The sequence below is a fragment of the Megachile rotundata genome, chromosome 13 (assembly GCF_050947335.1).
Source record: "Megachile rotundata isolate GNS110a chromosome 13, iyMegRotu1, whole genome shotgun sequence".
NCBI classification, from domain to species: domain Eukaryota; kingdom Metazoa; phylum Arthropoda; class Insecta; order Hymenoptera; family Megachilidae; genus Megachile; species Megachile rotundata.
In genome coordinates this window covers 9,097,719-9,118,193 of record NC_134995.1, presented here as the reverse complement: position 1 = coordinate 9,118,193, position 20,475 = coordinate 9,097,719, and the positions used below count along the sequence as shown (strand labels likewise).

Genomic DNA, 20,475 nt, shown 5'->3' with positions numbered 1-20,475 from the left:
AATCCACCAATCCACCAATCCACCAATCCACCAATCCACCAATCCACCAATCTACTATGAATTTACCCCTCTACCACTTCTCCAGTATCCTAATTTACCAATCTCTCCGTAATTTTTCCGTACTTCCACCCATTGCCCCAATTTTCCTCTCGCATTTAGCGAAAGCGTTAAGAACCAGTTAATCATAACCTTCTCATATAAAATACATACAATCGGTGCTTGAACTATTATGAAACCGACCCGAAAGAGCTCCGTACATTGCAAAAGTTACAAAATGGAAATGAAATAGACTCTAAAATTAAATGAAAACTGTAGCCGCCTCAGGGACCTCTTATTCAACGATTAAAAAGCACATATGAATGTTTTGAATTAATTCGACAACTAAAATTGGTTGAAATTCTCCGCATTGAATTTCACCGAGTGGAGATTGAAACTTCAGAATATTCAAAGGATTAGCGATTACCGAAATTATTATTTGTTCAATTTCAACGCCAAAGAGATCGCGAACTTAATTATTAAATTTCCAGATTATCGTTCGGGTATCTCGTCGTGGACAAAATTAATGTCGCGCGTTAAAGATGCAGCGGTTTAATTCTTAATTTCAGTTAACAATTTGGTGCATCACGGTAGTCGGGAAATATTAATGCCCTCGAAAATTATTCAATGCTCCACCATTTTTAATTATTTACGCCTGCAGACGTTCGTGACCTAAATCTGGGTCAGAATTCGCAATCAAAATCGTGTATTTTTAACGTGGACTTCGTTCCAAAATTGAAAATTCATTCACTATAAAGCGGGACTTAATTTAATTATTTGGTAACATGGCGTCAAATCTTGTACTGACAACACGTAATTGTTCTGCTTGAAATCGATTTTGTCTGGCTCGAAATAAATTGTGCAAAATATTTACGTCGGAATTTATTATTATTTAATATAAACTTGCATTTAAAAATAAAGGTGCAAAGGATAAGACAGTATGTACTTGTATAATGAAAATTGTCATAAGTTCTGTAGATTAAAAATTGGGATCAAAATTAGACATTAATATGTTCATAGAATTTGAAGAAAAATATTGGTTATTATCATAATAAATAATGTTATAATATATAACATACACCATATTTTTTAATGACACCAGTATAACAATTAAAATATAAATAATATTTCATGAAAATTATAATTAACACACTGTGCACATATGAACGTATGAATATATATGACGTGTTTCAAACGAATTAATGCAAAGTGTTATATCGAACATTTAACGCATGATATTTATTCTGAACTTGACTGAACTTCACCTTTTAAAGCAGAACTGTCCAAGAGTTTACCCTCGTGGCAATATCGTGCAAGACAATGTTGAAAGAGAAATATAGAGACTGTGAAGTGGGCAGACTAGACGTCTTCTTCTACTTATGTTACCATTTCTGTCATCTCTGCCCCGGGGCTAACCCCGTGGCAAACTTATACACTGCGCGCTCTCTTATGAGAAAGCTGAGGGCAACATCAAAAGACAGATAGTATCGCGAAAGTACTATATTGCTTGAATGTCGCAAACGGACGATAGTCAGACAATTTTGGAATTTTTCAGGGAATTCTGGATATTTGGGAATTTTTAGAATTTGGGGAATTTTCGGAATTTTGGAGGAGATTGAGAATTTTGGGAATTTTGCAAGATGTGAAACTTTCCAGAATTTTGGGAATTATGGAAAATTTATGAATTCGAGGAATTTTGTAAAATTAGGAAATTTCAAGAAAATTTGGAATTATAGGAAGTTTGGGAATTTCACATATTTTGAAATCTAGGAATTTTGGGATCTAGGGATTTTGGGAGCTAGGGATTTTGGGAACTAGGGATTTTGGGAGCTAGGGATTTTGGGAACTAGGGATTTTGGGAACTAGGGAATTGGGAATCTAAGAATTTTGAGTTTCTAGAGATTTGGAGACTTAGGAATGTGGGGATTTAGGGATTTGGGGATCTAAGGATTTGAGGACCTAGGGATTTGGGGATCTAGGAATTTTGGGATCTGGCGATGTTGGGATCTAGGGATTTTGGGAACTAAGGATTTTGGGAATTAGGGATTTTGGGAATTAGGGATTTTGGGAATTAGGGATTTTGGGAATTAGGGATTTTGGGAACTAGGGATTTTAGGAACTAGGGATTTTGGGAACCAGGGATTTTGGGAATTAGGGATTTTGGGAACTAGGGATTTTGGGAACTAGGGATTTTGGGAACTAGCGATTTTGGGAACTAGGGATTTTAGGAACTAGGGAATTGGGAATCTAAGAATTTTGAGGTTCTCGAGATTTGGAGACTTAGGGATTTGGGGATTTAGGAATTTGGGGATCTAAGGATTTGAGGACCTAGGGATTTGGGGATCTAGGAATTTTGGGATCTGGCGATGTTGGGATCTAGGGATTTTGGGAACTAAGGATTTTGGGAATTAGGGATTTTGGGAATTAGGGATTTTGGGAACTAGAGATTTTGGGAATTAGGGATTTTGGGAACTAGGGATTTTGGGAACTAGGGATTTTGGGAACTAGGGATTTTGGGAACTAGGGATTTTGGGAATTTGGGATGTTGGAATCTAGGAACTTTGGGAATTTGAGATTTTCGAATCTAGGGATTTTGGGATCTAAGTATTTTGGGGCTCTAGAGATTTGGGGATTTAGGGATTTGGGGATCTAGGGATTTGAGGATCTAGGGATTTGGGGATCTAAGTATTTGGGGACTGAGGGATTTGGGGATCTAGGGATTTTTGGATCTAGGCATTTGGAGATATATGGATTTCGATATTTAGGAATTCTGGGATCCAAGGATTTCGCAATTTACGTATACGAGAATCAAGAAATTTTAGGATTTAGGAATTCTAGGATCTAGGAATTCCAGAATCTAGAAATCTAGGAATTTAAGAATTGAAAATTTACTGAACCAAAAATATTCGAAAGCGTCAGTCTATAAACTCTCTTAAAAAGGAAGTATGCCAAGTCCCCAATACACATGATCCATTTCACACGAAATCCACCCATCACCCTATACACAAAATAAACCTAAACCCCCCATCAATTTTCAAAATCCACCAAACAATATACATAGAAAAATAATTAAATAAACTCACCCAGTCCAAAGGACGAACTCGATCCCCTCGCCATGATGCGTCCTCATCGCCCTAACAGCAGATTCGATCAAGGACCACGGCGAGTCGCAGCCATAATCCCCGAACTCGCCGACCAGCTTCCGCTCTGGGGCCATCCAGCCACCCTCCATGCTGTTCCTCGTGTTCCAGCACACTGGAAGCACGGGTTGAATTTAAGATATATAAACGAAAGCACCATCTGCGACGTACAAAAGCACAGGGACGAGCTTTGAAAAGGAAAAGCGCAACGGACGGTCACGTATTACCTCGCTAACGTCCAAACGACACGGAGTTAGGCTCGTGTATGGGACGCAATTTGAGGCTGGTTATTTCATGCAAACTCCGTGCCAACCAGCCACGCCAGGTACTTTAAAACGATTGGTAAATACGGACAGCAACGAGGTAGATATACGGGATCGAGATAGGATGAATGCATTCGTGAAATGTTTGCCCAGCTCCGAATATGTTATCTCTCGATGCATTTTGCGGGATCAAGCTTTATCGCAACTATTTCGTTTGTTTCTTTGGACCTTGAGGATTTACGAGAAATTCTATACACAAATACTGGAATAGTATTGTAATTTGTATCGAATTAGTTTGCGTTGTTTATGTGTGCTGGATTATCATATATGTCTGCTCTCAGGTGATAGAATCACTATTTGGAAACTTTGGGAACTTTGTGATGCTGGGAATGAAGCTTTGCAATGTTTAATTCAATTGCATTTTGTTTTTGAGAGAACAATTTCAAGAACATGACATGTGAAGTCATAGTGTCCACATATGAGTTGGACATTGAATATATGAAGAGTTAAATGTCCACATATGACAGTATTCTTGATGAGGTCAGGTCAGATGTTCACATGTGACAATATTCTTGATGGGATCATGTTAGATGTCCACATATGACAATGTTCTTAATGACCTTAGGTTAGATGTCCACATGTGATGGTATACTTGATGAGGCCAGGTTAGATGTCCACATGTGACAATGTTCTTAATGACCTTAGGTTAGATGTCCACATGTGATGGTATACTTGATGAGGTCAGGTTAGATATCCACATGTGACGATATCCTTAATGAGGTCGTGTTAGATGTCCACATGTGACAATATTCTTGACGGGGTCATGTTAGATGTACACATATGACAATGTTCTTAATGACGTTAGGTTAGATATCTACATGTGATGGTATACTTGATGAGGTCGTGTTAGATGTCCACATGTGACAATATTCTTGATGGGGTCATGTTAGATGTCCAGATATGACAATGTTCTTAATGACGTTAGGTTAGATATCCACATGTGAGGGTATACTTGATGAGGTCAGGTTAGATGTTCACATGTGACAATATTCTTGATGGGGTCATGTTAGATGACCACATATGGCAATGTTCTTAATGACCTTAGGTTAGATGTCCACACGTGATGGTATACTTGATGAGGCCAGGTTAGATGTCCACATGTGACAATGCTCTTAATGACGTTAGGTTAGATGTCCACATGTGATGGTATACTTGATGAGGTCAGGTTAGATGTCCACATGTGACGATATCCTTGATGAGGTCAGGTCAGATGTCCACATGTGACAATATTCTTGATGAGCTTAGGTTAGACGTCCACATGTAACAGTATTCTTGATGAGGTTCGATTAGATGTCCACATATGACAGTATTCTCGATGAGGTCAACTTAGATGTCCACATATCAACATATGCCAACAAATTCTTAAATAAGTCTTTAAACATCGCCCACTTTATTTTCATCATCTTGAAAATTTATGTCAATCATCCAAAATGAAATGTTCCCCAAAAGAAGTACATCACGTTAATCATTCTAGCCTTTATTCAAGTCGTTCTCATTCTTATCAAATTCTTATCAAGTCTACAGCCGAAACGATTCCCACGCTATAACATACGTCAAATAAATAATATCAGGTCCCCATAAATCACCAAAAGCTTCATTTACAATAGCCCCACAAAGCAGCGTAAACGTGCATTAGGTTAAATCGTAAGAAAGGGCCGGTGCTCATCGAGAAATCCAATTGAGGTAACCTCAAGCATTTACATTCTCGTCGGTACATCGCGGTACAACACACCGTTAACGTCTGGCCAAACATTTTAGGAATTCTCTATATGAAACAAGCTCTCATGGGGCAGGAGATAAGGGATGGGCGCGTGCGTGGAGGTCTGTACACAACGGAGCTACTCACTGCTGACTGCGTTTCCTTGGGTGGAGTACTTCGGGTCATAGTGGATGTCGGTGATGTGCCAGAAATATCCTGCAAGCAGAGAAACGAGCTGGTGTCTTCCACCTTTCGACCTTTATTTGCATCCCTGTCCCGCTCGCATTTGCATTTGTCGCGCCGTTTCTTCGCCTTAGGTTCTCCACCATTTTGTACGCCGGTGTCGCGGAACGAGGACGCGATCGCGAAATACGGTGGCGTTTCTAGGAATTTTTAACGCGAAATTTCGGATGGGAAGTTGGGGGTATGGAGGTTGAAGGATAGGGTATTTGGAAATTTGGGAATTTAGGGAGTGGAGGGAGGAAGGTTTGGTGATTTTTGGTGATTTTTGAAGATGGAAAATTTGGATCATTGATGGTTGGTGAATTTTTGAGTTGGGTGTTTTGGGAATTGGAGATTTGAGGATTTGGGAATTTTGAGATTTGGAGATTGGATTTCAGAATGTGGGGAATTGGAGATTTGGGGAATTTGGAGATTTGGGGAATTTGGAGATTTGGGGAATTTGGAGATTTGGAAAGTTTGGAGATTTGAGGAATTTGGAGATTTTGAAATTTGGTAATTTATCAAATTGGGAAATTAGAGATTCGGAGATCTAGGGAATTGGGAATCGAGGGAATTGGGAATCGAGGGAATTGGGAATCTAGGGAATTGGGAATCTAGGGAATTGGGAATCTAGGGAATTGGGAATCTAGGGAATTGGGAATCTAGGGAATTGGGAATCTAGGGAATTGGGAATCGAGGGAATTGGGGATCGAGGGAATTGGGGATCTAGGGAATTGGGGACCTATGGAATTGGGGAACTAGGGAATTGGGGATGTTGGGAATTGGGGATCTAGGGAATTGGGGACCTATGGAATTGGGGAACTAGGGAATTGGGGATGTTGGGAATTGGGGATCTAGGGAATTGGGAATCTAGAGAATTAGGGATCTAGGGAATTGGGGACCTAGGGAATTGGGAATTGGAGAATTAGGAATCTAGAGAATTGGGGATCTAAGGAATTGAAATCTAGGGATTTGGAGATCTGGCGATGTGGTGATCTAGAGGTTTTTGCATATAGGGATTTTGTGTTTCAGTAATTTGGTGATCTAGGAATTTGGAAATCTAAGAATTTTTGAATTTAGAAATTTGGAAGTTTGGAAATTTAGAAATTTAAACAGTTGAAAATTTTGAAATCAAAGAAAAAAACTTTGAATTTCTGAAGTACCGTTGCCATAGCAAAAATTCAATTGTATCCCCGATCTCACCAATCCACCGTGGATTGTTTTAAATTAACCACGCGCGCCAATCTGAACGAGGTTGGGCCACTTTGCAAGGTAATTAGAAACCGGGATCGATCCAACGCCGAGATTAAATTTATCAGAACGAACGGAGAGGTATTACGAATGCGAAAGGGACACGCCACCAACAATTGCTACTTCTAGGTTTTACTTTTGGGTCGTTGTTGAATTATGGAGCACTTTAATGTGCCTTGGGATTAATCAACATTTGTCAGCGCGGTTGTTTTTTATGCAATTTGTACTACGTTGCAGGAAGGATATTGATATTCGACATTTTGTTATGTGATTTTATCGAAAATCGATAACGATATGTCGGGGTATTAATTATTCGTGTAATTTATCTTGGAAAGCGTTCTCAATCGCGAGATTTAATATTTCATGTTGATTAACGTTTTGAGGTTAGCTTCAGATTTTGCCTTTTAGATTTATGCATTTATTTCAGGATAAATTCTATATGTCGTTAATTGTAGACTAGTATGTTTTGATAACTATAATTTTGAATTTGAAGATTTTTAATAACTGTAATGATTGTGAGCAATTTTGTTAATAATGTATAAGGTTACTGCTAATGTAGATCAAAATATCACACTCAGGTGAGCTGTTCAAGAATTTCTGTAACAAGTCAAATTAAATTTAATCAAATTTTACGGATTTTTAAATTTAATCAAGTTTCAAAGACTAGTGACGTGTACTATTATGTAAAATTTTTATTTTGAAACAATACAAAACAAAATATATAAAATGACCTGTATGTGACTGTTATGATTAAAATGTACAGGCTAACTCAAAAGATAAATCAACTGTTCAATAATTGCAATAACAAGGTATAATTAAATTTAATCAAATTGCATAAACTAGACAAGTGTCCTATTATGTAAAATATTTTTTTGAAACAATATAAAAAAGAAAAATATAGTGAATGAACTACAGGGTGCGTCACAATTAGGTAGGTCCCTGAAATGGGGGGTAGCTGACGTGATTCTGAATAAGATTTCCCTTTGCGAAATGAGGTATGAAGCTTCGTTTTTGAATTATTAAGGAAAAACACGGACCAATCAGAGCGCGAGGATTACGCATGCGTAGACGCGAGAGCGCAGCTTCGAGTCTAGCATCTGCGCATGCGTAATCCTCGCGCACTGATTCCCTACACCCCTATTTCCACGCGTTATATCCCCTACACCCCGTATTTCCACGCGTTGAATCTCCACGCGGCATAATTCCACGCGTTGGATTCCCTACGCCCCTATTTCCACGCGTCATATCCCAACGCCCCGTATTTCCACGCGTTGAATCTCTACGCGGTGTAATTCCACGCGTTATATTCCCTACGTTTCTATTTCCACGCGTCATATTCCCAACGCCCCGTATTTCCACGCGTTCAATCTCCACGCGGCGTAATTCCACGCGTTATATTCCCTACGTTCCTATTTCTACGCGTCATATTCCCAACGCCCCGTATTTCCACGCGTTGAATCTCCACGCAGCGTAATTCCACGCGTTATATTCCCTACGTTCCTATTTCCACGCGTCATATTCCCAACGCCCCGTATTTTCACGCGTTGAATCTCCACGCGGCATAATTCCACGCGTTATATTCCCTACGTCCCTATTTCTACGCGTCATATCCTCTACGCCCCGTATTTCCACGCGTTGAATCTCCACGCGGCGTAATTCCACGCGTTATATTCCCTACGCCCCTGTTTCCACGCGTTATATTCCCTACGCTCCTATTTCCACGCATTGAATCTCCACGCGGTGTAATTCCACGCGTTATATTCCCTACGTTCCTATTTCCACGCGTCATATTCCCAACGCCCCGTATTTCCACGCGTTGAATCTCCACGCGGCGTAATTCCACGCGTTATATTCCCTACGTTCCTATTTCTACGCGTCATATTCCCAACGCCCCGTATTTCCACGCGTTGAATCTCCACGCGGCATAATTCCACGCGTTATATTTTCCCTACGTCCCTATTTCTACGCGTCATATCCCAACGCGCCGTATTTCCACGCGTTGAATCTCCACGCGGCGTAATTCCACGCGTTATATTCCCTACGCCCCTACTTCCACGCGTCGTAATTCCACGCATTATATTCTCTACTCCCCCCATTTCTACGCGGCCGTGTTTTTCCTTAATAATTCAAAAACGGAGCTTCAAACCCCATTTTCGCAAAGGGAAATCTTATTCAGAATCATTTCAACTACCTCCCATTTCAAGGACCTATACTAGTTATGAGGTACCCTATATGTAAGTATATTATACTCAAAACATACTGACACACAAAAGACGAATGACCTATAAAAAAAATTGCACAGCCAAAGAAGACAAACTAAATTTCGTAAATTAATAAAGTACGTAAAGTATTACTTTTGAAACAAAATAAAAAATAAAAATATAGCGAATGAACTAGGACACCGAGTTAACGAAGTAAAAATCTGGCGGCAGTAAAGTTCGCGATATTAGGTCAAAGTATTTATGTCATCCCGACAATTTCACCGAAAAGTCCGCTTCGGTAGCTAATTTCGTCCATAATTAACTGCGCACGGGGAACATTAACATACGGTCGTCGAATAAAGTTTCGCCTAAACACGCTGAAAGAACGTCGACCTACATCCCGCGAAAGTTCGGGCTTGTTTTAATAATTTCGCGATCGCCGTATGCAACGAGCGTTATAGATGTACATCTAGATAAGTGGTTAGGTATTTCTAGATAACACGAAGAAGTGGCATAACCGCGTGTAGCATGCTGTTACCTATTTTTCCTTGTACCGCGCATAGCCACGAGAGTAGCATCAGATAGTCACGGATCATGTTTCCGGAATTGGACCTGCAATCAGAGGGAACGATTGTTAAAACGATTGCTGTAAACGATTGTTACAAACGATTGTTGGAAATGGTTCTTAAGGCTCATATAAATGATCGTTTAAAATGGTTGCTATAAATGATTGTTAAAAACGATTTTTACAAACGTATATTATAAATGATTATTACAAACGACTGTTACAAATGTTTATTGAAAAAAGCATTGTTAAAAATGATTGCTACAAACGATTGTTACGAATGATTATTACAAACGATTGTTACTAATGATTGTTACAAACGATTGTAACAAATGATTATTATAAACAATTATTACAAAGGATTTTTGCAAATGTTTGTTATAAACGATTATTACGAATGATTGTAACAAATGATTACTATAAACATTACAAAGAATTTTTGCAAATGTTTGATATAAACAATTATTACAAATGATTGTTATAAATGATTACAATAAACGATTGTTACAAATTGATTATTACCAACGATTATTGCAAATGATTGCTACAGACAATTATTACAAATGATTGTTATAAATAATTACTATAAACGATTGGTATAAATTAATTATTATCAACGATTGTTACAAATGATTAATACAAACGATTGTTACAAATGACTGTTGCAAATGATTAAAAAAACAGCTAATATAAATAGTAATTATTAAAGACGATTGTTAAAAACGTTTGCAGTAAAATGATTGATACAAGTGATTTTTAAAAATGATTTAAATGGTATTAACTTAACAAAATTACTGGAATGAACGTTTTTCACGTGACTCTTCTGCTAGAAATTACAGTGAAAAATCCATTAAAAATCCGGAAGGTGGTTATCCTTCAAGCTGTCACGTAACGAAACAACAATTTTTCATTTTTACTTGATTGTTCCGACAAGTTACGTGTATGCACTAGGTGGCTTCAGAAAGAGTTCACTATGTATTTTCAGTTATTATTCTTAATTAATTATTTATCGATTTCTCAACTGTGTGGTTGCTTAATTTTGTAAATATGTGCCGTCAGAAAATTTGAATTGTTGTGAGATTCAATGTTAATAATTTTGTACAATTTTATTGTGACAATATATCACTTAAATTGCAATTAAAAATTGTTACGTAGTTGAACTGATTGTAGTCGATATGATAAAAAATTAATACACTAATAGAAATAATAGTTTGATGAAAAATTTTAACAACCCCATAAAATTAAATTCTTAAGCTGAAACTATCACAGAATTTTTTCTAAACAGTATACTAAATATTCACAATGAACTTTTTTAAACATATACTAAATACACAAATACAAATAATAAATGATAAAAAGTTCTAACAACCCCTTAGAATTAGATTCTCGAGCCCAAACTATGACAGAATTATTGTTAAACAGTATAATAAATATATCAATAGAAACAAAATATGATAAAAAATTGTGACAACCTTTTAAAATTAAATTCTTGAGCCCAACCTATGACAGAATTTTTTTTAAACAGTATACCAAATATTTCGAGGGTGAAAATAAAAAACAATTTTTGCTGAGCCACCTTAATATGCACCGTATAGCAAGATTTATGGTAAACGAAGGGTGAGTGAAAGTTCAGCGTTCATAGCTGCCACGTGTGCCCGATACAAGAGAAAATTTCAGCAAAATTGCGTATTTATCGTTGACACGTTTGCGCTAATGCACGTATTTCCTCTCTGGACGGTCGACCCGATAATTTCTTTTACCGGAAGCACTCTGGCAACGAAAATGCAATCAGGCCAGGCCAACATCCGTCCCGTGGCAACTATTTTTCAACGGGTAACTGTATAACATTCGATATTCAATTGATTTAATAGCCACCTCGTAAATCGCTCCTAACCGCGTCGTTGCCACGCCACGCGAGCTTTTTGTGATTCGGGTAAAACAATGCTCGCGCGTCGCTAATGAGCATCCTGGAAACCGTGCTTGATTTCCCTCGGGAAAAAATAAAAAATTGAGGATTTTTCGCGGGGATGGATTTGGGGGTTTGGGGATTTGAGAGATTTGGGAAATTTAGGAAATTTGGGATTCAGGAGATTTGGGATTTGGGGCGTGTGGGATTTGGGACGTGTGGGATGTGGGATATGTGGGATTTGGGATATGTGGGGTTTGGAATATGTGGGATTTGGGACGCGTGGGATTTGGAATATGTGGGATTTGGGGCGCGTGGGATTTGGGACAGTGGAATTTGGGACGCGTGGGATTTGGGACGCGTGGGATTTGGGACGCGTGGGATTTGGGACGCGTGGGATTTGGGACGCGTGGGATTTGGGACGCGTGGGATTTGGGACGCGTGGGATTTGGGACGCGTGGGATTTGGGACGCGTGGGATTTGGGACGTGTGGGATTTTGGATATGTGGGATTTGGGGCGCGTGGGATTTGGGACACGTGGGATTTGGGGCGCGTGGGATTTGGGACGTGTGGGATTTGGGATATGTGGGATTTGGGGCGCGTGGGATTTGGGACATGTGGGATTTGGGACGCGTGGGATTTGGGACGCGTGGGATTTGGGATATGTGGGATTTGGGGCGCGTGGGATTTGGGACGCGTGGGATTTGGGACGCGTGGGATTTGGGATATGTGGGATTTGGGATATGTTGGATTTGGGATATGTGGGATTTGGGATATGTGGGATTTGGGATATGTGGGATTTGGAATATGTGGGATTTGGGATATGTGGGATTTGGGACGTGTGGGATTTGGGATATGTGGGATTTGGGACGTGTGGGATTTAGCATATGTGGGATTTGGGAGATTTGAGATCCCAATGCCATTGAGACCGAAACCTCGCCTCCTAAATATCCCTAGACAACAAAGCGTCTAAAACCACATTTCGTTATTTGCGACTCCCATAACTCTATAAATATAAAGCTACCATATCCGCTAATAAAATAAAATTCACAAAAGTATTTCACGTTCGAAGTAAAATATTTCTCGTGCCTTTGACTGTTACTTTTAAACGTTTATCGTCACTCGATAATCTGCTAGTAAAGTATTAACGAGCGGCCACATCGTGCGGCGCATAAAAAAAATAAAATTGTAGCCAATAATGAGAAACATGTCCCTAACCTTATCTTCGAGTAAGTAGGTTGATTAATGTTACTCATGAAATTAACTCATTAGCTTCTGGTCACGAAGTGTCACACGAATTTCCACGCACACTTATCAACACGCTTCGATGCCGGCTATCGATCCTGTAAAATTCACGAATATTAACGTTTCTCTTGAATTAACGAGCAGTTAACAAGCTTACGTAATCCTGGTAATTTTTGACGAAGCGATATGTAATTAATTCTTGAGAGTTAACAGTTATTATGTATATGTGCTTTTAGGTATGCGAGAAATTGTTCGGTTACACGAAAACAAAATGGCGACGCTGCTACGTGACGTTTGCGAAACGTTTTAATGATTTAGTATGGAATTATAATATATCTTGACATAAACAAGTTTTGCAAGTTTTACAAGTTTTTATAAATGAAGAACAAAAGTATTCGTATACTTGTAATAGAGAAATAAAAGCTACAATATTTTCTATATTATTATATATATTTAATCATATATGGCTGTATATTAAACATTACACTTACAGCAACAAATGAAATTCATCTAATTCATAAATTTAATTTCTAAATATGCACTATTTTCTAAATTTTCTTTCAAAATATTTAAAAATATTTGTCCCTTATTTTATCTATTATTATTTATTTATTTAATGAAGTCCTTCTGCACTTCTTAATTAAAATACGAATGCAGATAAATGTGCTTTAAAAATGAAATATCTCATTGAAACTTCTATTGTCAAAATGTTTTATCAAAAATATCACAATGTATTATCAAACTGTTTCTTGAAGTCCTAACCTCAAACAGAGATTGAACGTCCATCTCACTTCCCCGGAAATTATGCTCCATCGTTAAAATTCCACGGTGTAAGTATTAAATTTTATTCGCAATAATAAATTGCAAGATTCAAGTTAAAAATTCCGGCGATATCGTTGTAGCTCGTTTCGTGCGTCGAGAGCGCATCATAAATTACAATTATCTATTAAAATTGGTATCGCGATTCCCGTCCGTTACTCGCGTGCACGCGGATTGTATTTAAACAAATAACAACAGCAAAAATGAAGCAAGAAGCGGAGCCGAAAACCGGTACGCGCATAAATACAGATATTTCAACGGGATCGATGGAAAAATTACGCGCGGCTCGGAATCACCGTGTTTCGGGTCAGCAACACGGTGATTAATAAACGCGTTGAAAAGTTTTCATCCACGAAGAATATTTCTGTGCGGGAGAGAACGAAAATTCGATTTAATAACTGTGGATACGGGGTGCTTTTTTTTTGGAATATAACCACCGTGCGTTACGACGTAGTTTCGTAGCAGGTGCTCATGGGAAACGCCATTATTTGCGGCAGGGGAGGTTCAATTTTCGAGTATAAATGCTCTTCTTCACGCTAACTTGCGGGAGTTGCGTCGAACGAGGGTTGGACGGCGATGTCGTTATTTGGTAGATGCGGAGGTTACGAAGGGATTTAAGTCTGGGAGTTTTTGGGTTTTGGGGATTTGGAGTTTTAGACATTTGGAGATTTGGGGATTTGGGGATTTGGGGACTTGGGGACTTGGAGAGTTGGAGAGTTAGAAATTTGGGAATTTGGGGATTTGAGGACTTGGAAATGTGGAGAGTTGGAAAATTGGACATTGGAGAATTTGGGGAGTTTGGGGAATTTGGGGAATTTGGGGAATTTGGGGACTTGGGAACTTGGAGAGTTGCAAATTTGGAGATTTGGGGACTTGGGAACTTGGAGAGTTGAAGAGTTAGAAATTTGGGGATTTGGGGATTTGGGGACTTGAGAATTTGGAGAGTTGGAGAGTTAGAAATTTGGGGATTTGGGGATTTGAGGACTTGGAAATGTGGAGAGTTGGAAAATTGGACATTGGAGAATTTGGGGAGTTTGGGGAATTTGGGGAATTTGGGGACTTGGGGACTTCGAGAGTTGGAAATTTGGAAATTTTGGGATTTGGGGATTTGGGAACTTGGAGGGTTGGAGAATTGGAGATTGGCGAATTTGGGGAATTTGGGGACTTGGGGACTTGGGAACTTGGAGAGTTGTAGAGTTAGAGAGTTGGAGATTTGTGGATTGCGGGATTTGGGGATTTGGGAATTTGGAGATTTGGTTACTTGAGAACTTGGGGATTTGGAGAGTTGGAGATTTGGAGATTGGGAAATTTGGAGCTTTAGACATTTAGAGTTTTGGAAGTTTTGGATTTTTTAAGTTTTGCAGATTTGGGTTATGAAATTTTTGGATTATTAAAGACTTGAACTTTTGGACTTCTTGAGATTTGCAGTTTTGGGTTCATGAATTTTTGGATTCTTGGAATTTTAGAGTTCTTTACTTTTGAAGTTATAAAGGATTGAATTCTTGAAATCTTTAATTCTTGAATTCTTTAGTTCTTGAAATCTTGAATTGATTTTTGTAACTTTTGAGTTTCAGAGATTTTTGATTCATTACAATTGTTCAATTTATAAGATCTCGACGCTTTGAGAATGTTGTTAAGTTACATATTAAATTTTAAAAAAATTGAAAGAAATAAGTTGAAAATGATATTGTAACTATTTAACAAATGCAATGTAAGTATGAATAATAAGTATTAATAAATAAGAGTGAATGATAACTAAATGAAACAATAAGTGAAGGAGTTTGTTTTTATATAAAGTTGATATATAGAACGAATTATGGGGTATAATTCAGACACTAAAGAAAAAGGTAGTTAGATTGAACACGCAGGTAAATGTATATACATATATATGTATATATTGTATATCTGTATGACGCTTCGTGACTAGAATTTAACGAGTTAATCTCCCGAGTAACATTAATCAACCTAGTTGGTCGTATGATAAGCTGTACACTTGGTTGTGCAGCAGACTTCCTTTCGACAAAAACAATTGTACGAAGAGAAACAACTTCAGGAAGTAAAATTCTCGAGTAACGTAAGAAACTTAGCAAATTTTCTGTTTATTAAATTAAAATGTTTTCAAGTTCTCAAGTTGACAAGTTTTTAAGCTGACAAGTTTTCAATTTGACATGTTTTCAAGTTGACAAGTTGACAAGTTCTCAAGTTTTCAAGTTGACAAGTTCACAAGTTTTCAAGTTGACAAGTTGACAAGTTCTCAAATTTTCAAGTTTTCAAGTTTTCAAGTTTTCAAGTTTTCAAGTTTTCAAGTTTTTAAGTTTTAAAGTTTTCAAGTTGACAAGTTTTCAAGTTGGCAAGTTTTCAAGTTGACAAATTTACAAGTTGACAAGTTCTCAAGTTTTCAAGTTGACTAGTTGACAAGTTTTCAAGTTGACTAGTTGACAAGTTTTCAAGTTGACAAGTTTGACAAGTTGACAAGTTGACAAGTTGACAAGTTTTCAAGTTTTCAAGTTTTCAAGTTGACAAGTTGACAAGTTGACAAGTTCTCAAGTTTTCAAGTTTTCAAGTTTTCAAGTTTTCAAGTTTTCAAGTTTTCAAGTTGACAAATTTACAAGTTTTCAAGTATTTAAATTGACAAGTTGACAAGTTTTCAAGTTTTCGAGTTGACAAGTTTTCAAGTTTTCAAGTTGACAAATTTTCAAGTTGACGAGTTTTCAAATTCTCCAGCATTCAAATATTCGTGTCTACAAATTCCCAAAACTACAAGGTTACAAATTCGCAAATTTCTTACAAGTCAACAAACTTCAATTTTTAAAGTTTCCAATGCCCAAATTTTCAAAGTTACAAATTTAAAATTCTGAAATCAAGGAATGAAAAATTTTCAATGTTCAAATATTGCATTATTAATAAGTTCATTAATTAAATTTTAATTAAGCATTCATTTAGATTGAACTATTAATAAATTCCTAAATTTGAAATTTCACGAATTCGTAATATACGAACATTTCTAAATGTAAGTTCGTAAACTTGCACAGTCAATTTTTAACTGTATCATAAACTTCCAAATTTGAACTTTCTACATTTGGAACTTAGAAAATCCTATAGTACACACATAAATATAATACTACAATAATGAATAGTGTAAATGTATTACTATATCATCATAAATGCTCAAAAACCCTATAAATATATTTATATATTATGTATATTATTATATATTATTCAAAACCTGTAAACCATAAAATCATGAAATATTAAAACCGATAGTGTTTCGTGAAAAACAATGTTTTACAGTGAAAAGGCAGATAGAGAAAAGGTAATACGTAGGAGATCGAGTTTATTAGACGGAAGTTATAGCTGGGTCGGGTCTGAATAAACGCAGATGATCATGGTTGATTATCTGGTAGTAATGCTAGAATCCATCGAGGGTGAAAATTTGTAATAAAAATGTGGAATATGGTCACGAGAGCCGTGTTATTCGTGGATCATAAAAATATAATATTCTGAGAGAGGGAACATGTTTGAATACGTAGCTTTAATGCTTTATCCTACTACGTTTTTTATTCACTGAATCATTCCTGGCATTAATTACTGATGAGTATTAGATTATGAACACGACCAAATTACGTTCTTTGGTGATTACACTCAGAATCGAGGGTTAGGTTTCATTACTGCAATATGTTATTTCTGGTGACATTGTATTCTTTTATTTGCACGTATAATTTTATTTATGCATTCTGTTCCTGATAAATGGATTTCTTTCGGGTGTATAAAAAGGTATCGGAATATTAAATTTGGTTACTATCAAATTTAGTATATTAATCTTCAAGTTTCTTCATTCTTTAATGAGTTTTAAAAAATCAGAAACTTCAAAGGTCTAAAATTCAAGAGACTGAAAAATTGAAAAATCTTAAAGTCTAGGATTTAAGATCCTAAGAACCGAACAAAACTAAGAGTTCAAAAACCCAACAACTTAAGAGGGCAAGAACCCAAGAACTTGAAAACCCATGAATCCGAAACCACAATCTTAAATATCGTGAAACCCATAAATCCAAAGATCCAAAGATTAAAGAACCCAAGAACACAAAACCTTAAAGTCCTATGAACTTAAATACTCAAAACCCCAAAAACCCAAAATCCCAAAACCCCAAAACTCCAGAAACCCAAATAACCAAGAACTTAAAAACTCAAATATCCAAAAACCGAAAAACCCAAAAATCCAAAAACCCAAAAACCCAAAAACCCAAAAACCCAAAAACTCAAAAACCCAAAAACCTAAAAACCCAAAAACCTATAAATCCAAGAACCCAAGAGTCCAAAAACCCAAAAACCCAAAAACCCAAAAACCCAAAAACCCAAAAACCCAAAAACCCAAAAACCCAAAAACCCAAAAACCCAAAAACCCAAAAACCCAAAAACCTAAAAACCCAAAAACCCAAAAACTCAAAAACCCAAGAACCCAAAAACCCAAGAACCCAAGAACCCAAAAACCCAAAAACCCAAGAACCCAAGAACCCAAAAACCCAAGAACCCAAAAACCCAAAAATCCAAACACCCAAGAACCCATGAACTCAAGAACCCAAGAACCCAAAAACCCACAAACCCGAAAACCCGAAAACCCGAAAACCCAAAAACCAAGAAACCCGAAAACCCATAAATCTAAAATAGAAAACCCAAAACCCAAACCCAAAACCCAAAACCCAAACCCAAAACCCAAAACCCAAAACCCAAAAACCCGTCGTCTCATAGTTCCATAGTCCCAAGAACCCAGAATCTTACAAATGTAAGAACCCAAAAGTCCAGAAATCCCAAATCGAGAATTCTGAATTCCCCAGTTTTCACTTCCTCAATTAAAACCTCCATAAAGTACACCATAAATCCATTTATATCGCATCTGTAATATATTTCGAGCACGTGCGTCATCGCCATAAAACGATACGAGCTTAATCCACGCTCATCCAACGTTAACAATAATCGATAAATTAAATTTTACGATAAAACAGTTTATCGATCAGTGTTGTCCAACAGCATCTACCCCGTTCACTTATAAATTTCTTCAAAGGGATGCGAACGGAATAAAAAAAACACATCATCAAAGATTACCTTGAAACCCGATAAAAAAGTCGGTCATCAAAGGCTCGTTGCTCAAGAGTTAATTATTCGTTTATTCACAAAAAGCCGATTCTTTCTCACAGGCCCCATTGTCAGCATTATGCATTTATGTGGTTGAAACGTCGCTTCTTTGTTATGTCGTGAAACGATCCACGAACACCGTTATTGGTTAGCCGACATTTTTACGAGCTTGCAGTTAAAAAAACCCTGTAAAGTGTTTTATGATGAGCATCCCTCCATGGAACGATCTCTTGTAGAATGCACATTAACGGTTGCAATGAAAATTCAACTCGAAATCTATTATTTTACGGTTAATTCGGTGACCGAACCTGACGCGTGGACGTCATCAAAATTTATGAAATATCGATTCGGAGGGCAGTGAACTGGTATTAATCTTTTTCGTTAACGTTCATTAATTTATTTGTTATATTATATAATGCATTTGGTTATTTGTTTTTGTTAAGTAATATGGACAGTTATTTTATTTGTTTATTTATGGATATTCAGTCATTCATTGTTCGAGATACATTCGCTTATTTATTTATTTACTGATTTAATTATGAGTTCCTTTTGTATTAATAAATTTCGTAAATTCATAAGTTATGAAGTTTGTAAATTTAACTTATAAATTTTTTAATTCTAGAATTGCAAGGTTGGACACTGGGAAAAATTCGACACTTTAAAGCACTGTAAAATTTAAAATTTGAAAGTTATAAAATTGTAAATTAGTAAATTGTACAATTTTTATTTAGAAGATTGTGAAATTTTAAATCTGAAAATTGTGAAATTGTAAATTTGAAGGTTGTAAAATTTCAAATTAGCAAATTGTAAAAGTGAAAATATGAAGGTTGCAAAATTTTAAATTAGCAAGTTGTAAAATTTAAAAGCTGAAGATTGTAAAATTTAAAATTTAAAAATTAAAAAATTCTAATTTAGAAAATTGTAAAATTTTAAGTTTGAAAATTGTGTAATTTTAAAATTAAAAATTGTTAAATTTTAAATTTGAAGATTGTAAAATTTTAAAGTAGCAAATTGTAGAATTTAAAATTTGAAATTTGCAAATTGTAAAATTTTAAATTAGACAATTGTAAAAGTGAAAATTTGAAGGTTGCATAATTTTAAATTAGCAAGTTGTAAAATTTAAAAGCTGAAGATTGTAAAATTAAAAATTTTAAAATTAAAAAATTCTAATTTAGAAAATTGTAAAATTTTAAATTTGAAAAATAAACAATTTTAATTTAGAAAATTGTAAAATTTTAAATTTGAAAATTGTGTAATTTTAAAATTGAAAATTCTTAAATTTCAAATTTGCAAATTTAAAAATTTTAAATTAGACAATTGTGAAATTTGAAATTAGCAAATTTAAAATTTATAATTAGAAATTTGTAAAGTTTGAAATTAGCAAATTTAAAATTTATAATTAGAAATTTGTAAAATTTGAAATTAGCAAATTATAAAATTTTAAGTTCAAAAATGTGAAAAATATTAAATATAAAATTTCGAAAATATTCCAGAAATAATTAGAAATTCTCGTCGTCAGCTGAAGAAATTTGCACACAACAGATTGAATTCCTATCTGTAGTTTAATGAAATCACTACAATTCTCCTTACTCATTTTCCGCCATAACATGAAGATGAAACGCGTCGTAAGCTCGAGAATCACAAGACGTCGCGTTGCAACTTTTATTACCCTCCTCCATTTTCTGAGAGAGCAATTGTAAACTCGATAGAGAAATTAATACCGTAGCACGTTTGTAACGTTCCTGGCTCCTTTATTCCGTTTCGTTGACATGTAACTGCCATATTACCTTCATCGCTTTATATTTTACACAGTTGCCCGGATGCTAACGATAAAAGCCTTTATACCGTACATCACGGACAAAATTCTAATATTACCGGCACACCTTTAGCGACGAAAAAACCGTTCCATATTAAACCTAGCTGCTTTTCATCCCCTAA

At 36.2% G+C, this 20,475-nt stretch overlaps 1 protein-coding gene across 2 annotated transcripts in view; it reads right to left on the bottom strand.

Moving 5' to 3' along the window:
* The window catches only part of LOC100880687 (cyclic GMP-AMP phosphodiesterase SMPDL3A), a 188,355-nt gene that overhangs the window by 47,622 nt on the left and 120,258 nt on the right, over window positions 1-20,475 (bottom strand). For both annotated transcript variants that reach the window (XM_076539329.1, XM_076539328.1), the window contains exons 2-4: window positions 9,411-9,484; window positions 5,346-5,414; window positions 3,120-3,291 (exon numbers count right to left, since the gene is read on the bottom strand). In XM_076539329.1, coding sequence (XP_076395444.1) covers window positions 3,120-3,291; window positions 5,346-5,414; window positions 9,411-9,468 — 299 coding nt within the window. In that variant the 5' untranslated portion in view covers window positions 9,469-9,484. The remainder of the gene's footprint in view (window positions 1-3,119; window positions 3,292-5,345; window positions 5,415-9,410; window positions 9,485-20,475) is intronic.